The sequence below is a fragment of the Haliotis asinina genome, chromosome 7 (genome assembly GCF_037392515.1).
Source record: "Haliotis asinina isolate JCU_RB_2024 chromosome 7, JCU_Hal_asi_v2, whole genome shotgun sequence".
Taxonomy (NCBI): domain Eukaryota; kingdom Metazoa; phylum Mollusca; class Gastropoda; order Lepetellida; family Haliotidae; genus Haliotis; species Haliotis asinina.
This window is the reverse complement of record NC_090286.1, coordinates 38,276,546-38,297,686: the sequence shown is the minus strand read 5'-3', so window position 1 is coordinate 38,297,686 and position 21,141 is coordinate 38,276,546. Positions and strand designations below refer to the sequence as shown.

General features: G+C 39.3%; 1 protein-coding gene across 1 annotated transcript; it reads right to left on the bottom strand.

Moving 5' to 3' along the window:
* Positions 1–12,575: 12,575 nt before the first annotated feature.
* Positions 12,576–15,798, bottom strand: LOC137291804 (uncharacterized). Its single transcript, XM_067823335.1, has 3 exons — positions 15,663–15,798; positions 13,690–13,789; positions 12,576–12,896 (listed from the first exon to the last, which is right to left on the bottom strand). The coding sequence occupies exons 1-3, from the start codon at positions 15,748–15,750 to the stop codon at positions 12,695–12,697; spliced, it is 390 nt and encodes a 129-aa protein (XP_067679436.1). The 5' UTR covers positions 15,751–15,798; the 3' UTR covers positions 12,576–12,694.
* Positions 15,799–21,141: the final 5,343 nt, after the last annotated feature.

Sequence of the window (21,141 nt, the reverse complement as noted above, 5' to 3'; positions counted from 1 at the left end):
TGGGGAGCCTAACGACAGTGTACTTTGGATACAAGTGAGACATTTCAAAGGCAAGGTCCGCATATTTATCATGCTTTTCCTGAATCTTACCAATCACATTGCTGTCAAAAGGGACAGAAAATTCTATGATATAAATAATTTCATTGGTTTTATCAAAAAGGACAAGATCAGGTTTGTTAGCTGGAATTCGTCTCAGGCTGTATATTGGCCTATTCCAGAGAAGTTTGAAAGCATCATTTTCCAGGACACCCTGGACATGTTCAGGGTCGTACCATGGATGGACCTCGGAGTCAAAGCCACAGGCATGGCGGAGACGATAATAAAAGCAGCGAGCCATGCCATCATGTCTTTAAAGATATGCTGTTTGTGCAAAGGAAGGGCATCCACTCACAAGGTGTTGGACAGTCTCTGTAAATTGATTGCAAAGACGACATTTCATATTGATGTTTTCTTTAAGAATCACATTCTGGCGATTGCGAGTGGGAAGTGACTGGTCCTGAGCAGCAAAAAGGAAGGCCTCAGTTTCACATTTGAGACCAGCCGACTTCATCCAGGCGAAGGAGTCGGTTGGATTGCTGTTCTGTTCCACACACTGCATATGCACACGATGCAGTGGCTTCTCAGACAGCTTCTCCACAAAGGACCGACTCTGGGCAGACTTGGTGAAAGACTTCACCTGGTTTACTCCCATCACTGTACCGTCCAGCAGTAGATCACCATCAACAAAATCAACTTCAAATTTCAAATTGTGTCCAACAACCTTGGCACGCTTAAAGTAGCTGTGGAATTCCTTGCTTTCATCATGAATTTTAACGTGCATCACCAGAGGATCATCTGACAAATAAATATGTGCAAAAGTACACAATAAAATTCTGTCATGAAGAGCTTCCACATTAATCAAACCCCGACCTCCTGAATTGATTGGCATATATAAACGATTGAGAGAGGAACGAGGGTGGTGTGCTCTGTTATCAGACATGATCCTTCTGGTCAGGCGGTCAAGACTCTGGATGTCTTGTTTTGTCCAATCAACTACTCCAAAGGAATAGGAGAGGACTGGCACAGCAAAAGTATTGGTGGCTTTGACCTTGTTTCGAGCATTTAGCTCTGAACTCCAGATTTTCTTTAAACGAGATTTATACTCGGCCGAAGTTTATCTTGAATCTGGAGCTTGTCTCGAACTTGCATTCCAAGATATTTGTAGGCCTGATCTTCCACAAGATGCTCAATAACCCCTCCCCCTTGTAACTTGACCGATCCATCATTAGTTACCTTGCCACGTTTCAAATGAAGAGTATTACATTTGTCGAGCCCAAATGTCATGCCAATATCACTAGAGAAGGACTCGACAAGGAGAACCTGTTCTTTCAAATTGGTCTCTCCTTTGGCAAGGAGCTCGATGTCATCCATATAGAGGAGATGAGTAAGAGGTGTTGGGGATCTGTGCTGAGGAGGTCCGGGATGGTACCCTTCCTCCCTGTTGAGCAGAAAACTCAAAGGATTTAGAGACAGACAAAAAAGCAAAGGACTGAAGGAGTCCCCCTGGAAAATTCCCCTTCTGATTGGAGTAGATTCCGAAGTCTGCACCTCTCCTTGCGAGTACATCTCAAGTTGAGTCGACCAGCAACTCATTAAAGTAGATGGTTTGACCAAGATATTCTTGGTCGGGTTCTGTGCCTTCCCCTGGGGTAAGTCCCATCTCCAGTATGGTTTGTGTTACTACCGGAGGAAGGCTGACTGGGCTGCGGAAATGAAAGATGGAGTTTTCCTTGGCTGTCTGTAACCCAGTAAAATACCAGCTTCGGGGGGTCAGCCCTAACTGGGTGATGTACGTTTGGTTCAGGGAATAAAATTCCCCTATCTAGGCCCACCACGAAGAGGCGTACATCATCAGGCCCCCACGAAGAGGCGTACATCATAAGGCCCCCCCGAAGAGATGTATTATTATTATTATTTTTTTACAGATTGAGACAGAAATGCAGCAGAGAGGGTTTGGGTGATCCTGGCACAGTCAGGCTGGTCAAGCTCATCATCAGCTCAGGGCCCTCACCCCCTCTACACGCAGCCCAGACAGCGAATGGGACTTCTCCCAGGAAACACTGCCTAGTCGAACCCACCAAGAACTTTTCGGAGAATATGGAGGCTCCCCAACACTGCAGCCTTCTGCATTACCCAGATTGTCAGAAGGGCTGTGCTCCCGGTGGAGAACCCGGGCACTCTCCTCATCTGCGCCAAGAGATCAGGAGGTACCAAACCAAGGGCACCGAGAACATATATTCATGGACTATTTATTTTAACAGTACTGCTGTTACAATGACATATCAAAATAATAGAGTATTTGCGTAACATGGGAAATCCACAGCCTTTGCTTGGTTGGTTGATGTTTAATGCAGCAATCAGCAATATTCCAGCAATATCCAGGTGGTGTGTCAAGACCAGACAATTTAGTGATCAGTATCATGAGCATCAATCAAACTAACTGGCATAACAGCATAGGAATAGTGAAGACCAATTCTAACCAGTTTCTACATGGGTCACACCATTTGGCATGTTCAAGTACCATATTATTATATACTAGATCAGTTGATCAATTTGGTCAGTTCTCAGTTCCCAGGGGATAGGCTAGTTGTTGAAGCATTTGTGGTCACCAGGTTCTGCACCACTGTTTGAATCCATTCCATGACATTGCTGAAATATTGCTGAAAGCCTGTAAAAACAGAACTCACTCACTCAGGTCTCTGGGGTTTAACCATATGCTAGATCTACCTGTTTGGCCATAGGATACTTTTTCAAGGTGCAACAGATTTCCAGTTTACAGTAATTCTCCTGTATACAGTTGGGGTTAACCCCGTAGTTTTAACACTGAGTGAGTGAATGAACAAGTGTGTTTGGCTTTACACCGTTTTAGCAATATTCCTGGAATATCAGGGTGGTTGACTCCAGAAATGGGCTTCACACATTGTACCCATGTGGGGAATCGAACCCGGTACGTCTTGTCTTTTGCATAATCGTGGACACTTTAACCACAAGGCTACCACACCGCTCCTCCCCGTTAACAGAGGCAAATTAGTGCATTTAATCTATTAGTATTTATTACATATCGAGGGTTTGCAGCTTTTTTTGTGTTAAGACTTAGTTTGAAATAGATGTGAAGCAAGTCCCTATTTTCACAGTCAAACATAACAGCCAACCTATGCCTGTGAACAGACATGATTCTATTCTTACCCATGTGCGTCTCTTCCTGATTATAGCAGCAAGTAAAGTGACAGCCATTACAAGTGTAAATACACCAACAGGCACAGCGTACTGCTGAACAATCTTCTCCATTGGTGAAGCTGAAATATTCATGATGCTTTTTCAAACCAGTACTGTCTGGTAGTATAAAGTATTTAATGAGCTGAGGCATGATCTGTTGTACATGGGATAATGGTTCGGACACGCATCGTATGATAACTTGCTTAACAAGACAGTCAAGAATGATAGTCATGGATTTGTCAAAATACAATAAAATTCAAGATTTGCGATTGGTTTCGAATGTTAATTTGCAGGTATCGAATAAACCGTATACGCATTCATGCATGATGGAACTATGGAAACGACACGTTTAGCCTTTAAATACAGAGATTGAAACTCATTTGCGACATTGTGAGGCCTGTGATATAGGCATACATCATCTTTTGAACGTTTTTTTTTCGTTAAGCGAAGACCGAAATATAACAATTGAGATATTACCATCTTAAAATCTCAGAACATGGCCGTCCAAAACGTCCAATGACCTTGACCTTAATGGTGCAAATGAGAGTTACCTCCCTTAGACCATTTCGTGGGTGATTTCTTGAGTGGACCTTATTAAGGTCAATTTAGCCATCCATTTAACGTATAACTTAGTGGCGATCGATATCCAGAATATGGGAAATGCCAAGTTATAAATACAATACATGAACATTCTCAAACAACGTACGTTTATTAGATACCTCAACTCAAATGTAGCATGAACGCCTAGGCTGTGATTCTGTTACATTTGACTCGTTTATTAAATTTTCAGTTAGAGCGTGGACATTTTTGATCTGAAGTACCATCAGCTATTCAAAGACGAATCTTAACTAAGTGGCAGTGTAAGCATTGGAGTGATGAAACTAAGAAGAGTGAATGTATTTTGTTAAAAATACAAATCACAAAGACTGCGTTCGTGTTCCCAGAGCAGTATACTTTTCAGTGTTTCGCGTAGGTGTCGTGAAAATCATGAGTTTGTTCAAATGCTAGTTTATGTTATGCGGCAACAGTATTAAACACGACTAAGTTATGGTAAACTTGCTAAAGGTATAAAATCGCCAAGATTATCGGCAGCGGAGCGAGAACGAGCCACTGAAATGTCGCAGGCTGAGGTTTTGAACAGTCACATTGCCAGAACGTACGGCTGTACAGGATGGACAAACATCTCACAGTTCCAGAACTGGAGGACCGAGAGTGACCACCATACAAGATCATCATAATTTGGACATTTTCCATTTGGGCAACCGGATGCTCACAGTGACGTCATCAGCATCAAGATTAGCGTTAGATGACCGCACCAGCAGGTACCCAGTCAGATGAGAGCATCAGGACCTATCGACTGTTTACGGGCATGTGATGAATGGTCTAGGACTGTCGAAGAATGTAAGAAACTGCCAGCGTTGAATCTGGTTACGATACCCGTGGTGTTTTAGCAACTCATAAACAATGTTTGCGATTATAAGTAACAATTAAAAGCCCTTTCAAAATATTGACGTCTTTTGGAAAATAATCCCCAAACATCGGATGTGTACTAGATTTTATAGATCGGTTAACTACCTCTTTTCAAAGAGTTTTTTAACCCGAACCTTTTTCTCTATATTGTTGCACGTCACATTTTTTCGTAGACGTAACAAATAAATATCTATTGACCCATTCACCCTACTTGGTGGACAGCGGTAAAAGACTTCGAACCCCAAACAGATCCGGTTTGGGACGGGTCGGTAGCCTTGTTCGCTCGTCACGCGGAAGACAGGGTTCGATTCCCCATGAACATAATTACAATATGTAATACCAACTTCTGGTGTCCCCAGCCGTGTTATTGCGGCTGTAGGTCTAAAAGCAGTCTTGAACTTCACTCACACACTCACTCAAATCCGACTTGACTCTGCTTAAAGACTCGTTAATACCCGGAGATTCACGGGCTTTTGTTTTTGCATTTCATGTGCAGTGTCCGATCATTCGGTCTCTATTTACACATCCCATTCCTGAACACTTCAGAAATAAACCAAAAAGGTATAAATACAAAATATACATTTATTCAAGCTGAGGCAGTCATACACAACGTAACTGGAACTCATACCCTTACACTAACTGAGCTAAAGCAGGATATTTATTCAAAGACCTCGTCTCTGATCCGCTGCTTGACCTGTTGTCGGCCTGTGATGATCGGAGAGCTGCCTCCACAGGCCTGGTCAAACGCTTTGGCCATCTCCGATACTGACCCTTTCTTCACCATGATGGAGCCTTGTCTTTTGGGTGATTGTACATCCTAGAACACAAGTTAAAACACATCTGCTTACAGAGTAAGTAAATCATATGAAAGTAGAAGGAAGAAATATATCCTCCCGCAAGAATGTATTTGCCTATTTCAGAAACATGAAAGAGTGCTATAACCAGGACCACAAGTTAATGGTGACATATGACATGGACTAGTAACCCTATAAACTAGGAAGTCGCGTTTATATTTAGTCTTTCATCTAACAAGATGGTCATTTATCTTCAACGTCCCTGGACTTGTTGCACGTCACATCTGTTCGTAGACGTAACACATAAATATAGAGAAAACGTAGAGTTGTTTTTAGCACGGCCCTTATGCATACCGTACATGGTCCAAGGAATGTTCTGAAGATTTCCAGAAGATCAAAGAGTAATTACTGAAAAGGTTTTAAGAGACAAGACGAAAGGGTTATCTTTTCAGTTTGAGGAACTCAAGGGGACACGTCGTTGTGAAAAATATAACCGAATCAAATTTGAAATAAACCAAGACAAGTAATAAATAATCACAACGCAAATCATCACAGCCAGCAACTCGTACACATACAGCAGCTGATCTAGACTGACGCATAGTCTCATAATATGTAATATGATTAAAACACACAATTCCTTTCAAATTGAAAAGGAGCCCCAGTGAGATGGAATAGCCCCGAATCTGGGGAAATCTAGGTCATCTTCAGCACTGTTGAAGGACAGAAGGGTAAATAATGTGGTTCAGATACTGTTAGAGTATTGTTGATCTCAAAATCTGTATACATGCTGTGAGCTATTTAGTGACAACACATGGCCAGAATATTTGTGGGTTTAGATTGTATACTGAAACCTCTTCAATAAATGTTACCTGTAAACCTGTTACCAAACCCTGTTACCTCATATACTCTTTACTAAGGCGATTAGAGTATTGCCATTATTGGCCTTTAGTGAACCGGAAAAACACCGTCTGGGGCGTTTACCTGGTTCTTGCTCCTTGATTTCCTGCTCAACAATACAATCAGAGCCAGAGCGACCACACCGAGGAGTATGCCGAGTACAACGACCTCCATAGATAAAGCTATAACGAAGAAAAAAATGAATATATTTAACTGGTTAGACCACTTCAGACGAAGCCCGCCCTTATGCATATAACTATTTCTGAAAGCAACATAGATTATACTCTTTTGGACTAGTATTATTTTAATGGAATCGTTTCACGATTTCTATCCAAAGTCACCAAGGTCTATGTTTCATCATGGTTTCACGTCAATATCTACATTTCCCCTAGGCGGTATTTTGGACTAACAGTTGAAGCGTTCGCTGGTCACGCCCTAGAACTGGGTTTAAATCCCCAAATGGATATACTAGTAATTTGTGAAGCCCATTTCCGGTTTCCCTTGCTGTGATGTTGCTGGAACATTGCTAAAAGCGGAGTAAAACCATAATCACTCACTCACTCACTTGCCTGTAAGGTTTCTTCTCCCTTATAATTTTAGTTTAGTTTTACGCCGCACTCAGCAACAGTCCAGCTATATGGTGGTGGTCTGTAAATAATCAAGTCCAGTGACTAACAGCGTGAGTATCGATCTACGCAATTGGGATACGATAACATATATCAACCGAGTCAGCGAGTCTGACAACCCGATCCCGTACAAGCATGGGTTACTGAAGATCAGTTCTAACCATGATCTTCACGACCCGTAACGAACGAGCGAACATGGTTCGTTTATAAAAGCGGCATGAGGCCTTGCTTGTATGGACCTTCAGTGAAACGCGCACACACGTGAGATAGTGACAGCATGCATGAGATGCTACTCTGTTTATTCTACCAGATGATATAAAGAACACCCACGAGAGAAAACGAACTGTGCTGATCAGTTACTGGTGGCAGTACAAGTGCAGACATTATTTTTACATTGTTTTGAGCGCAGACAATACAGATTGTCAGTATCATACACCTTGACAGATACGTCAGTGCTGATTGGACCATGTGACTATCAAAAGTATTTGAATAAACGGTGTACGTATGCAAGACATGAATGTATACGCATGATGGAAGTAGAAATCAATTACATGCTTATAAACGGTGTTTCCTCGCTCGATTATACAATGATATCTGATACAAAGCGTGTGAAAGTGACTTGCATTGTTTGATGCAGTCAGGCTTGATTGTGATGACTCAGGGGATCATAAATGCTGACACATGAAAATTGACTTCAACTGTCCTTGATTGTACATTCTTGATCACAGGGGAACACAGTTGATTGGGGACTTAACATACAGGTAACAGGCAACGAATTATCCCCGCTCTGATCGCGACATTTGTCCCGTGTTTTTGTAGGTCAGAATGATACATCTTGGCCTTTGTTAACCTGAAACTGACAATCGTCACGGTGTAATTAACATTCTTTTGAGTCAAACAGACGTTTGGTCATAGTTGCACTGAAGATATAATGGTTTTGCTGTGTCATGTATGCATTTTATTCGTTGCAGTGTCGCTGGGGTGTTGCCCGTGTAACATGTAACATGTTACAGCGTGTTGTGTGTTGTAAGGCGTTATCAGTGACAGTGTCATCGCGTCATCCGTCATGCATTTCGTGCATTCAATACATATATGACGTCTTCTGGCCAATGTATTCAAACAATAACGAGACATATAAAACCTTATTGTTTTTGATTATCTGAAACGTATCATGCAATACAAATGTATTAATTTAAACAAAAATCAAGTATTGTTCGTGTTAAAATATTGAAAATAATATTTAGTGACATCCCTTTCTGCACTAGATGAAACCACCGACAGAGTCTCTGAACACATACGTACTCATGAACGCAGTTACAATGCAGTGAACAGAAACATGGCCCTTATTCTCGAAACGTTCCTAGTCCTAAGAATTCTTAACCTTGATCGTAGCCAGTGTGTTAAGAATGGGCTTAAGAAGTTCGTAGGGCTACGAACGTTTCGAGAATAGCTAGCCAGGTTGTAATATTTTGACACGTCACAGAGTGTACCGACTGTTGCGTGGATCAACCGTTGTTCAACCGTGGATCAACTGACATTCATGCTATTGACACTGAAATTCATGCTACTGACACTGACAAAGATGCTAGAAAGTCGTGAAAATCGTAACAACGAATTTAGATATATAATAAGATATACATATACATACTCACCCCTTACGACTTTCAACACCTACCGATAGTATATCCCTCACAGCAACGATGTTGATGCTTCAGATGATATGATCAGCTGCTGAGAGGTACAAACATCAGCTTTCAGCATTCCTTCCACTTGTATGACAGGTGAAATCGTGGAGAACACGTCACCTTTGACCTACCGTTTTACCCAAGTACTCAGGCTTGTTTGTGTACAATATTTACGACATGGTGAGGTGGTTTGGCTGTAACAGTAACTGGTGGAAGTGAGAGTGTATATTCATATGGAAATATTATTTCATCCTCTATATAGGGGGTCCGATACATCAACTTGATACTGTGAACACTAAACACAGTTGTACGCTACAAGGTCATGTTTCTTGTACAGTGTGTTATACAGTGTATACAGCACGGTGTTTCACTGCTGTTCATCGCCATTTCAATGCCACATGCACATAATTCATAAATGACAAAGAATGCGTATCGGATGGCAGACTAACATGCATTAATGCACATAAATACTTGGGAGTGTGCCATACCGACTTCACGTTGTTTGTACATTATGCCTTCACGTTGTTTGTACATTATGACTTCACGTTGTTTGTACATTATGCCTTCACGATGTTTGTACATTATGCCTTCACGTTGTTTGTACATTATGCCTTCACGTTGTTTGTACATTATGACTTCACGTTGTTTGTACATTATGCCTTCACGTTGTTTGTACATTATGCCTTCACGTTGTTTGTACATTATGACTTCACGTTGTTTGTACATTATGCCTTCACGTTGTTTGTACATTATGCCTTCACGATGTTTGTACATTATGACTTCACGTTGTTTGTACATTATGACTTCACGTTGTTTGTACATTATGACTTCACGATGTTTGTACATTATGACTTCACGTTGTTTGTACATTATGACTTCACGTTGTTTGTACATTATGACTTCACGTTGTTTGTACATTATGACTTCACGATGTTTGTACATTATGACTTCACGATGTCTGAATTGAACTATGACGTGATGCATGAGTGATGTTCCTTCTACCACACTTTATATTTAGTTGTGAGATTTATGCACAGTGGGTGAGTGAGTGTTTTTCCAGTAATATCACGGCGGGGGACACCAGAAATGGAATTCACACATTGTAACCATTTGAAAAATGGAAACCACGTCTCCGATGTGACCAGCGAACGCTTTAACCTTAAAACCCTGGTCAAACAAAAGCGAGATCCAGCGAGAATCACGCCAGAAACGTTAATCGGCTGTATGTTAGTGAGTGAGTGAGCCAGTGAATGGGTGAGTGCTGTCAAACATTGAACCATATTTATAACGAATCTTGATTCGAATAAATGATCTTAGATCCCCGGTGTGCACAGCGAGTTGTAGCGTCTTCAGAAGACTTTAGAAATAGCAAGAATCGTAATCGAGGAGATTTGAAATTTACGGAAGCGCTGAAGGGACCTTTTTGCCTAGCAATACCATTCTTTGTTACCGATTTTACCACTTTTTTGCTTTTTCAGATAAGGCAGGTGGAGCTATTTGTAGTGTCATAATAAGAATGAAACATAAATATGAGTAGGAGTTTAATGCGGTCATGAATAGTAGCAATGTCTAATATTGGTACGAAGTGTTATGAACACTAGCAAAAAGATTTTATTACTTGTTTTGTGCTGGGGCTTTATTATGTATATATAGTATTACATGAAAAATGTAAACATTGAGTGTTATACCATATTATAAAACTGATGTCTGGTGTGTTGGAAGTAAAGTCGACCTCTTTCAGGGAACTATAGTCTGTAGTCTGGATTTGGTGGTAGCAGTATCAGTTTTGCTAACAATGGCAGTTTAACTCTGTACAGTATCATGTAAAACCGTCTTGATTTATTTGATCCATTAGTATGTGCATGTATAGCACGCATGCAGACTATATGTCTTACTAAGATACCACATTCAACACTATCCAGGTTTAACACCTTTAGCAACGACCGTGCAGTATTCTGTTTTACGTTTATACCACACTGGATACATTTTTTATGCATACAACAATGACCATTTGGTCCGCAGTACAGTCTTAGAGCAAATCATTTATCTGGTGCGAAAGAGGGACATGCACCTCAGAATACGTTTCAAGTGTCATACTAACAATACTATAGCCTGATTTTTGACAAGAAGATGTGGTACATCTTTGTATTGGAACCAAAGACTGAAATAAGCTTGAAAAACTCGCATGACTCGCTTCGACATGAAGTGCTTAATATTCATCAGTGTATCTCAAGATATTAAGTTGAGCGCTCAACATATTAACTCGCGCGCTCAAGATAACTAACTTGAGCGCGCAGTATATTAACTCGTGCACTCAACATACTAACTCGTGCGCACAAAATATATAATATTTCATCAAGTCCCTTCAGCGTTTCCGTAGAAATTCACACCAATGCTACAAAATTCATTCCACATTGAATGTACATCTCTGCTCAAATCATTTTTTATTTTGTTCCTAGCTGAAAGCAACGGAATAACATTTAGCATCTTTTGACAGAAAAAAGATAAGAAAGTAGCTTAGTGGTTAAAGTGTTCATTCGTCACACCGAAGACCCGGATTCGATTCCTTACATGGATACAAAATGTTAAGCCCACTTCTGGTGTCCTCCTCCGTGATATTACTAATATTGCTAAAAGCTCACTCACTCACGAGTCACATTTTCCATATGCACTTCGCCCACTGGGGACAAGGTAGATGTTCTTGTTACAGTTCTGTCCAGGCTATATGTCGTATGGGAACTTTGGCAGTGATGGCCCTTCCGGGGTTTCATTCTTCCCCGTGTAGTGAGAAAAACATTTACGACAGTAAGCTCATCGCTAGGGTATTGTTCCCATGTTTTGTCTACGGTCAAGTCTCGAATTAAACTTCATTTGCTTAAACGCGACCTCCCGGCGGGTGTACAGTGAAAACTCTTCTCCTCTTAACGGTGAAAACAGGTTTTTAAAAGATGCAACAATCGTTTAGATTTGAAGGAATTGTCTGCGTAACCATAACAATAACCATATGCACATTCATGTTCAACAATACAACATAAAGCCGGGCTATAGTTCGCCAGCAACGAAATAGAGATAACTTTACTGGGAACCATAGGGACTTAAATCATCCCTCTTGCAGGAAATCCTGAAAGACAGGGGCAGGGCGTGGGTTGACAGAGGCAGACATTTGAAAATGTTGCCGTCTTACTTAGTACGACAAAGTATAGATTTGATGCTAGCTCTAGCTGCTAACCTCCCATAAGATTGTTCGTCCGTATACATTGATGTAGAGGTCTGTCCGTACTTCAGTTTGTCCACGGAAAAAGACCATTTCTCGGTACAACGTGCATCTAAGAGAAGCCATTATTGTTGCCTTTGTGTCATCCTTTTCAAAATGTCTGATCCTTTCCAGACCACCAGCAGATGAAGATGTCATTCGTACCACGAAAACAAAAGAGGACTAGTTACTATGCACCACAGTGGTTTGTTAATATTAAGGTCATGTGGGGGGAAATGTTGATGTTGATGTTACACATACGTATAGATGTAACTGTGACACCCATTGTAGATTCCAAATTAAGGTATTTAAAGATCTTCGAAATATCGAACCTAAAAGCTATGATACATGCTTTTTAACAGTTTTTCATCTGTGACATATCAGAGACTGTAAATATCGAGTCTTGAGGTTCCAGTGACTGATATCGTGGGCATCAGTTTACACAATTTGGATGTGACATTTAGCCACCGTGTCAGCTAATCTGACTCTCCGATTCATTTATTCTTATTTTTAGAGTAAGTTGGGAGTAAGCGGCGAACAGATATTATACTAGAGCTTATATAGGTAACATTATCAAGATAAACTACCAAGAGAGTACATTGCAAGTGCTTTTTAATATTTCACCCCTATAAAAATACATGACTTCAATCAAGTTAAATTTCTGGAAGGCATCAGTCATAAGTCACGCTGCCCTTGTACGCAGCAAGTCACAGTCTACTTCTTCCTCCTCCTGTGGGTAATGTCCACCATCTGCTGACTCTGAAACGCCTCCAGTTCAGACGTCTTGAAGTCCTTGTCATTGGGACAGATGTTTCGGTCCATCTTACAGCAGGAAGGGTATTCACCATCTTTGACTTGGGTCTCTTTGGGGTAGCAGCCGGGTATCACCATGAAAGGGTCTTGCATTTCCAGACAACTGCAGAGAAATACAGGAATTGGAAGACTTTCGGGTTGAGTCGTTTGAGACCTTTCGGTGGTAACAATAGTTCCTCATGAAGGGAATTTATAAATTTATAAGTACAAACCATTTCCATATCTAGTGTGATTATCCACATGAAATCTCTGACCAAAGCAGAGACAATTTTCTTTTCCGACTACATCCTGGATATGTGTTTATGACTACTCTGAACAAGTGATGACACCAGGTGTTCGCGGAAAGGTGATCGTATCTTGCTCCACCGGGGCATCTGTCATAAACATATACAAATGAAACCATACATTTGATAGATCCAGAGTGAGTTTAGTTTTACGCCGCACTCAACAAGATTCCAGCTATATGGCTGCGGTCTGTAAATAATCAAGTCTGGACCAGACAATCCAGTGATCAACAGCATGAGCATCGATCTGCGCAGCTGGGAACCAATGACAAGTGTTAACCAAGTCGCCCGACCACCCGACCCCGTTAGTCGCCTGTTATGCAAGTATGGGTTGCTGAAGGCCTATTCTACCCCGGACCTTCATGGGTCCTATAATGCAGACAGGGAAGAGCAAATATTTTCGTTATCAGTTCGTTTGTTACTGCAAAGACTAAACGGAATTGTGTCATCACTTCATTTGTTACTGTGGTGACTATTAAACGGGATCGTGTCGTTATTATTTCGTTTGTTATTGTGATGACGAAACGGGATAGCGTGACTTGATAGGATAATCATCTTACTGCGATCGCTGGGATCTTAATGATGATAATTGATGTACATGCATGACCTTACTCTTTGCAAACCGTGATGGCTTCTTCACACCTGCAGGTCTCACATTCCGTTTCGCCATGCTTTGTCCATATATCACCTTCTTTTTTACCTTCAGGACAACCTGATGACAACAGAATCAATGTAACAATCAAATGCATTATGGTGTTATCGCTTACTGTTATATATTTATATTTAACACATGAAAAGTTACTATTCCTCAAGAAAATCAATTAACAATGGTATGATATGTTCTTTGACTGGCATCCTAGGAGTGGGGTGTATGAAGGATAACGACTATTTATTTCGACATAGATTCTAGTGTCATACTCACTTGCTTGACAACGACATTAGAACCTATGTCCAAACGTCGCTTATACAAAATAAAGATGTATATCCATAAAATAGTCCTCATCCTTCACTGTGCTATCATCAGGTTTGAATCGTAGAATACATTTTCACTGTGATCCGTTTTGAGTCTTAGCTGTTATAAATACTGTAAACAGACACCACAGGTTCAGGAATAATACGGTATTTTATTGCTTGAACACATCTTTACATCTCCTATTTTTTTCTGCATCAGAATCCCTTGAAGATCCGCGTTAGTATTTATCTTCAGTCACCCATGCTTGTCGTAAAAGGCGACTTACGGGATCGGGTGGTCTTGTCGTAAAAGGCGACTGACGGGATCGGGTGGTCTTGTCGTAAAAGGCGACTGACGGGATCGGGTGGTCTTGTCGTAACAGGCGACTTACGGGATCGGGTGGTCTTGTCGTAAAAGGCGACTGACGGGATCGGGTGATCTTGTCGTAAAAGGCGACTTACGGGATCGAGTGCCTTGTCGTAAAAGGCGACTGACGGGATCGGGTGGTCTTGTCGTAAAAGGCGACTGACGGGATCGGGTGGTCTTGCTCACTGATTTAGTTGATACATGTCATCGTATCCCACTCACGTAAATCGATGTTCATGATCCCTGGACTGTCTGGTTCAGACTCTATAACTTACAGACCGTCATCATTTAGCTTGAATATTGCTGTGACTGGTGTAAAACTCACTCATCCACTTTCTAATGCAGAGCACTAACGCCGTCACAGAGTGGGCACTGCGCAAATTGGCCAGTTAACTTCTTAAGTCAGTATTTTAGTACCCATTTTTCAACACAGAAGATATTTAAATACATACATACATACATACATACATACATACATACATACATACATACATACATACATACATACATACATACATACATACATACATACATACATACATACATACGTGCGTACGTAATGCCTCATTAAGTAAGGTGTTATAAAAATTCTAAAGATTATCCAACAGGATTGTTCACACAGTTTGAGAACATGCCATGTAAACAATTGCAACAATTATTCAAACACATTTCAGATTACATGTACAATGCGAAGTTAATTTATGAGCAAATGAGATAATGTTATAGGCTTGTTCATTTTCGAGAGATCTTAACATGCAGTCGTTCACTCCAGCTGTTGTTTACACACTTCGAATAGAGACGTCCTGAGTTAAGAAGTACAATAAAGGAATGGAGTGAACAGAGAAATTTGATTATAACCAATCAATACAGGAAAAGTAGGTCTGTGTATAATATTGCGAATATGTTAAGGATCGGAATTCCTGATTTGAAGACAAACGTGAAAGAAAGCGTTAACATTATAATGATCAAACATTTGTTGTTTTAATAGCATTGTTATTATCAGCTACAAACATTCAAACAGACGGAATCTCACAATAACAGACACTGTAGGCATATTTCACGAAATGAAAACGTCGAGGTAATACTGTTAAGATACAAAAGACATCAGACATATACTAAGAAATAAAGGAATTTTGATGAACAACTATTTGTTTGGTGAGTAATGGACGCGCACATCTTAAGGTTTAGTTATGACTTCTTTGCATGACCGTCTAAACATGATTTATCCGATGGCTCATATCCATGGTGTACTTTGTAGGATTCTTACCTTTGTCTGTTGAGGTATTTCCGTAAACAAGGACGGTTAATGTTGCTAGAGAAACCACCAAGACAAGCCACCTCATCGTGATACACATGTAGATGCAATCCTGCGGGAAGGTCCCTGTACTTCAGGGAGATCGTTTATCCATACTTTCGTTCGCAGCTGTTTCCTCTGACGTCCGCGTGTATTCTTACACATCAATGAATGTAATGAGGCCGTCTGAATGGGTGGCTTTATGTTGGCAGGTAAACTCAATACATATCGATATATTTCGATATTATACATGATGGCAGGAATCTCCGAGTTTTCGACTGAGGTAAAACAATGCTCTATGTGTGAACACTGCTTTATAATGAACAGCAACTTCTATCTTATGAAGTAACACCCGTTAACCTCTATGTGTGAATCATGGCACTTGCACGCGGGAAAGGGGGGTAACTCCTGTATGCTTAAATGTAAGCACTTGCCGCCCCTTATTCGCGGTGTAAACTTGACATGGCTGATAATAATATATTTATAACATAACATTGTATTTTGCTTATGTGCAGCCTAAATGTTTACCAGACATCTATTGTTTTTGATACCTAGGCTTTCATATGAAACCACCGTAACCAACGATGCATAAAATGAATGAAAACATAGATTGAAATTACAATTCAAGAGTTGACTCCCTTTCAGCTTGGAGCGGCCACAAAATTACCGAGTCTCGTTCTGGGGTTCGAAACAACCGCCACCCACATGGCCAAAAAGAGGTCAATTCCGCCAGCAAACTGACAAAGAAAGAATGTCATCTATGGGATGACTCCACACTTGCTACAAGCTGATACCGTACATATTCCCCCATGATCGCCCAGGACTTACATGTCAATTTACATGAGATGAAACGTTTTCAAATTAAAACTGCATTGCGTGTCTTCTGAAAATGCTGTTAGAGTGATCGCATATCACACACTGTGTGATCTACAGTATTCACGATTTATATACATATACTGGGGCTGTCCCTGTGAGATTCATAGCAGCAGAATGTGACAGGTCATTGACCATTGGACACGCTGTAGATATCACTGATTATAATGAGCACAGCGATTCGGGGATTAAGCCTCGGAACACATACGTTAAAACAACCAAGATAAGCATCTATTATTGGTCAGACTTTATTCGATGGATCTAAAATAATAAAATGTCAGCAAAATTACCTGTATGTTACTTTTGACACAGAGCAACTCAAGACGTTACTTTGAAAACATATTTAATCTCCAGTAAGAAACGCACTATCTGTGCTATGAATTACGGACATAATCCTGTATAATACTTATAATAATCCTGTATAATAAATGAAGAACAAGGGATTTGTAACTAAGCAGAATACAACTTAATGCGAACAATAAGACTACAAGATTTTGCTACCAGTTATTAAAAAATCATATAAACAATCGGGAGTATTTTAGCCATATCGTGATTATGAGTGTTTCATATTAAACTCAGGCAATATACTGCCAGACACATATTAGATGATCCTGCGCACTAAACGCATTTGTGACAAGAGAGGCGATACAACAAATTGGGCGAGTACACTTGGCCGATACAGGTAGCTTGACGATTATGCACGTGCAATACATGCTAACCGTGACATGAAATCAACACCGCATATCCCTTCGAATGATAAGACTGCAATTTCAGGCATAAGATACTGATATTCCACGCTAACCTTTAGTTAGGACGAAGACAAATAGATGATTGGGGCATTGGCAAGCATTTTAGATATTCAACAATTTTGTTAAAAAAAAACCAGGAAAATGTCATTTGCTTCGTGAAATGGATCGGTGGTCCTAAACATATTTGCTCAGTATATTGTGTTGATTTGAATTCGCTGGGACTATACCTGTTCCCAAATCGAGTGTGCTATAACAATTCATGCGTGATACGCACGGGGAAAATGAACTTCTGGATATTTATCAGACAACATATCTCCTTCTTGTTTCAAGTGGATCGTTCTGTGGGGCGTTCCCAAGTATGCAAACTGGGGTCAACCAAGGACAATGAAATATCTGATTATCAAAAATGTAAACTTAACACTACCGGGTAATCGTACGACAATATTTCTTACAGAACAAAACAATATACAAGAGGCTTCAGATCACCAACAACCAGGGATTATCTGCAACAATCTCTATATAGTCTCCCTGCAACAACTAAAGGTAGGTCACTCATACTAGGGACGATGAGGGCTCTCAATACTACGTATGTATGTATGTATGTATGTATGTATGTATGTATGTATGTATGTATGTATGTATGTATGTATGTATGTATGTATGTATGTATGTATGTATGTATGTATGTATGTATGTATGTACATTGTATGTATGTATGTATGTATGTATCATGTACCTATGTATGTATGTATGTATCATATATCATGTGTATATGTATGTATCTATGTGTGCATCTTTGCATGTATCTATCTATCTATACATCTATCTATACATCTTTGTATCTATCTATTTATCTATATATCTGTCTATGTATGTATGTATGTATGTATGTATGTATGTATGTATGTATGTATGTATGTATGTATGTATGTATGTATGTATGTATGTATGTGGCATGAGGAAATTAAGGTTTTGGTGTCAACAAGAAAACAGACTAGTTGTAAATCCGTCTCAAATATTTCGATATCAGCCTAAAAGGGAAACTAGTGACTAACGCTATGTGAATACATGAGGGGATATTAGTGAACACAACATATGATGGCTATAAACGTAACACTATCTAAACATTTCCTGCTCTACAATCACAGTTCTCACGAGAGTAGTGTGTGTCCATGATACCTTCCGGGTACCCGCTTTCCTACCTTCCACAGCATGCATACATTATGCCTACTCTTCAAAAGCGTAGGGGAACTCCATTCTTAATTCACGATTGAACAAAATTGGGTGATATATCGGAATCAAAGTTGATACTGAATAAAATATAAATTTATGCATAAATTTAAAACGTTTCTGGGATGATGCTAAACTGAACCTATGGTTAAATTATTCTAAGTATTTCCTGCTCTGCAATCACAGTTCTCAAGAGAGAAGTTTGTGTCAATGATAAAGAGCCTAACTGAATAAAATATAAGTGTATGGATACTAAAAACGTTTCTGGGACGTATTGTGTGCAGTGCAGTTAGGAGTTGTTACGAGTAAGTAAGCCGCGCGTGGTTAACGTACAGAATACCCACTTTGTGTTGATGACTGGAAAACCTTGAACAAAATGGATTACCCTACTCAGCAGGGACCTCTTCAACTTATTTTTAATACAACACCACTAGAATATCATTTCTGTAACTATTTTAGTTTACTCTTCAGTGCATCCTCCTATCCCAGCAAGTCGCCCCATGGCTTCTCCTACAAATAAGAGAGAAAAGGATTGTTGTAAGTTGGCTTCTAGCATTGTTCTTCATTCACTAAGCAACTGACAGTTGTTTGTAATTATTTTACCCGTGCATTAATTAGAACCACCCTATTTTGAAAATAGGATGCTACAAAATTTAGGGTATAGCCCTCAATACAATGAACCAATAGTGAAAGAAGCTTTATCCACTGACATATTTGCAAATACCATAACCTTTTCTATTCATTATGATAGAATCAGTTAATAAAAATGTGATGGGACTGATTTTTGTATCCAAAACTATTCCTCTTCTGTGAAACTACATACTATAGTAATGGTTTAAGTAACAATTATTCTATTGCATACCAAAATGACATTTACACCTAAAGTAAGCTTTAATTATGCATAATCAAGAAGAACCCGAATGTAAAAAATTCAGACCATTGACAAAAACTGAAAAAATTCAACAATTAATAATATTTTGGTATAAATCTTTTATGATTTTGAGTTTATTGTATTCTCATTGCCGGTTGATTACAGCTAAAATTTATTAGTTTGTTTTGTTTGTAAAAGCAGCTTGTACTGCATTTTGAAATTTTACTTTTTGAAGTTTGACTTTAACTTTTCCTAATCTTAGGTATCAAACTTTCATCCATTCAAACAATAAATAACGAATGTAAGCCACAAAACAGTCAATTATTACTTTCACTTTTCAGTATAAGATAACTTGTTTTAGGACATGAAAAGAATTGTTTTAAATATAGTCAATTATCCTAATTGCAAATGGTAATTTCAGTGATGTTTTCGTTTTTGAAACGTTAAATGTTCGCTCTATCATGATAAATATTTTTCGGAAAGGGTTTAGAATTTCATTTCAGACAAAATAACTGACAAAAATACGGGGTGGTGCTTATTTTACGCACGGATGTTTATATTTGAAATAAACATAACGCCAATACTCCTGTCTCCAAGAGTGAGTGAGTTAATATATATTTTCACAACGGCAATATTTCAGCCACATCGTTACGAGAACAATAATACATTTTGTGTTACAGAACAACAAAAATAGAAACTAAAAACCTGTTGACAAAGATCAGTGACTGCATGTGCGTTACAGGTATTAGTAAAGTAAAGGTAGCATGTCATCATTCAAGCATTTCAATGAGAACAGTACAATATAAAGACAGGCTATAGATTGTGAACAACTGAAGGAGGATCACCGAACTAACGACCATGGAAACTTACAATACATCTGCTTCCTGCTTGGACCTTAGGTGGATTTGGATCATTCATTCAGCTGTTAGCAATTCGGAGCAATCAGGCTATACATGAACATGACACATATTCCACGATTAAAAGAGTGGAGAAGTTATTTGACTTTGAATGTTTTGGGACTTACGTATTCTCCCAGCAGTACACTAATTTTACGCTACTTCAAACCCCTTTGAGGATATACAGTCACCAGCAATGTCAGTAACTGACTTTTAATTCCAATTTTAATAAATAAATAAATAAATAAATAAATAAATAAATAAATAAATAAATAAATAAATAAAACCTTGGACTCAATGTTTATCAATCAATTTGATTTCATTTAAAAATCGATAATAAAATTATAATTCACATTAATTGAAAAAAACCCTGAAAGTATTAACACTGAAATATTTGTCCCTGGTAATGGAAAAATCAAGACTGGTAAGCCTGTCGTCAAGACTCATAGACTAAAATCTTGGCTATGTTATTTGATAGTCACCAAAACTAAGTGAACAATATATTCACTGTCTCGATGATTAATAAGGGAGTAACCTCACAAACATAGTTAGTACCAGTGAATAGAGGAGACTGACTAGAACTATAACATAAACATAGCTATAAAAATTAGAATGTTTCTGGGATCATGTATTGCTAAACCTATGGTTTGCATGAATGACCACAAATGGTCAAACTAAACCTTAAGCTATGTATAGCCCGACTAGGCATATTTCTGATAGTATTGAGCACTTTACCCCTTTATCCATCCACTTTCCCCAGCAGGTGGCCTGATGACGTCTTCGTCTCCTACAACGATTGAACAAATGGAGTATTGATTATGGCTCATGTCTAG

Coding starts and splice junctions, on each gene's coding strand:
- LOC137291804 (XM_067823335.1), bottom strand. CDS start 15,750: ATGTGTATCACGATGAGGTGGCTTGTCTTGGTGGTTTCTCTAGCAACA. Junction 13,790..15,662: donor AAATACCTCAACAGACAAAG/GTAAGAATCCTA, acceptor TGTTGTCATCAG/GTTGTCCTGAAGGTAAAAAA. Junction 12,897..13,689: donor GCCATCACGGTTTGCAAAGA/GTAAGGTCATGC, acceptor ATTTCTCTGCAG/TTGTCTGGAAATGCAAGACC.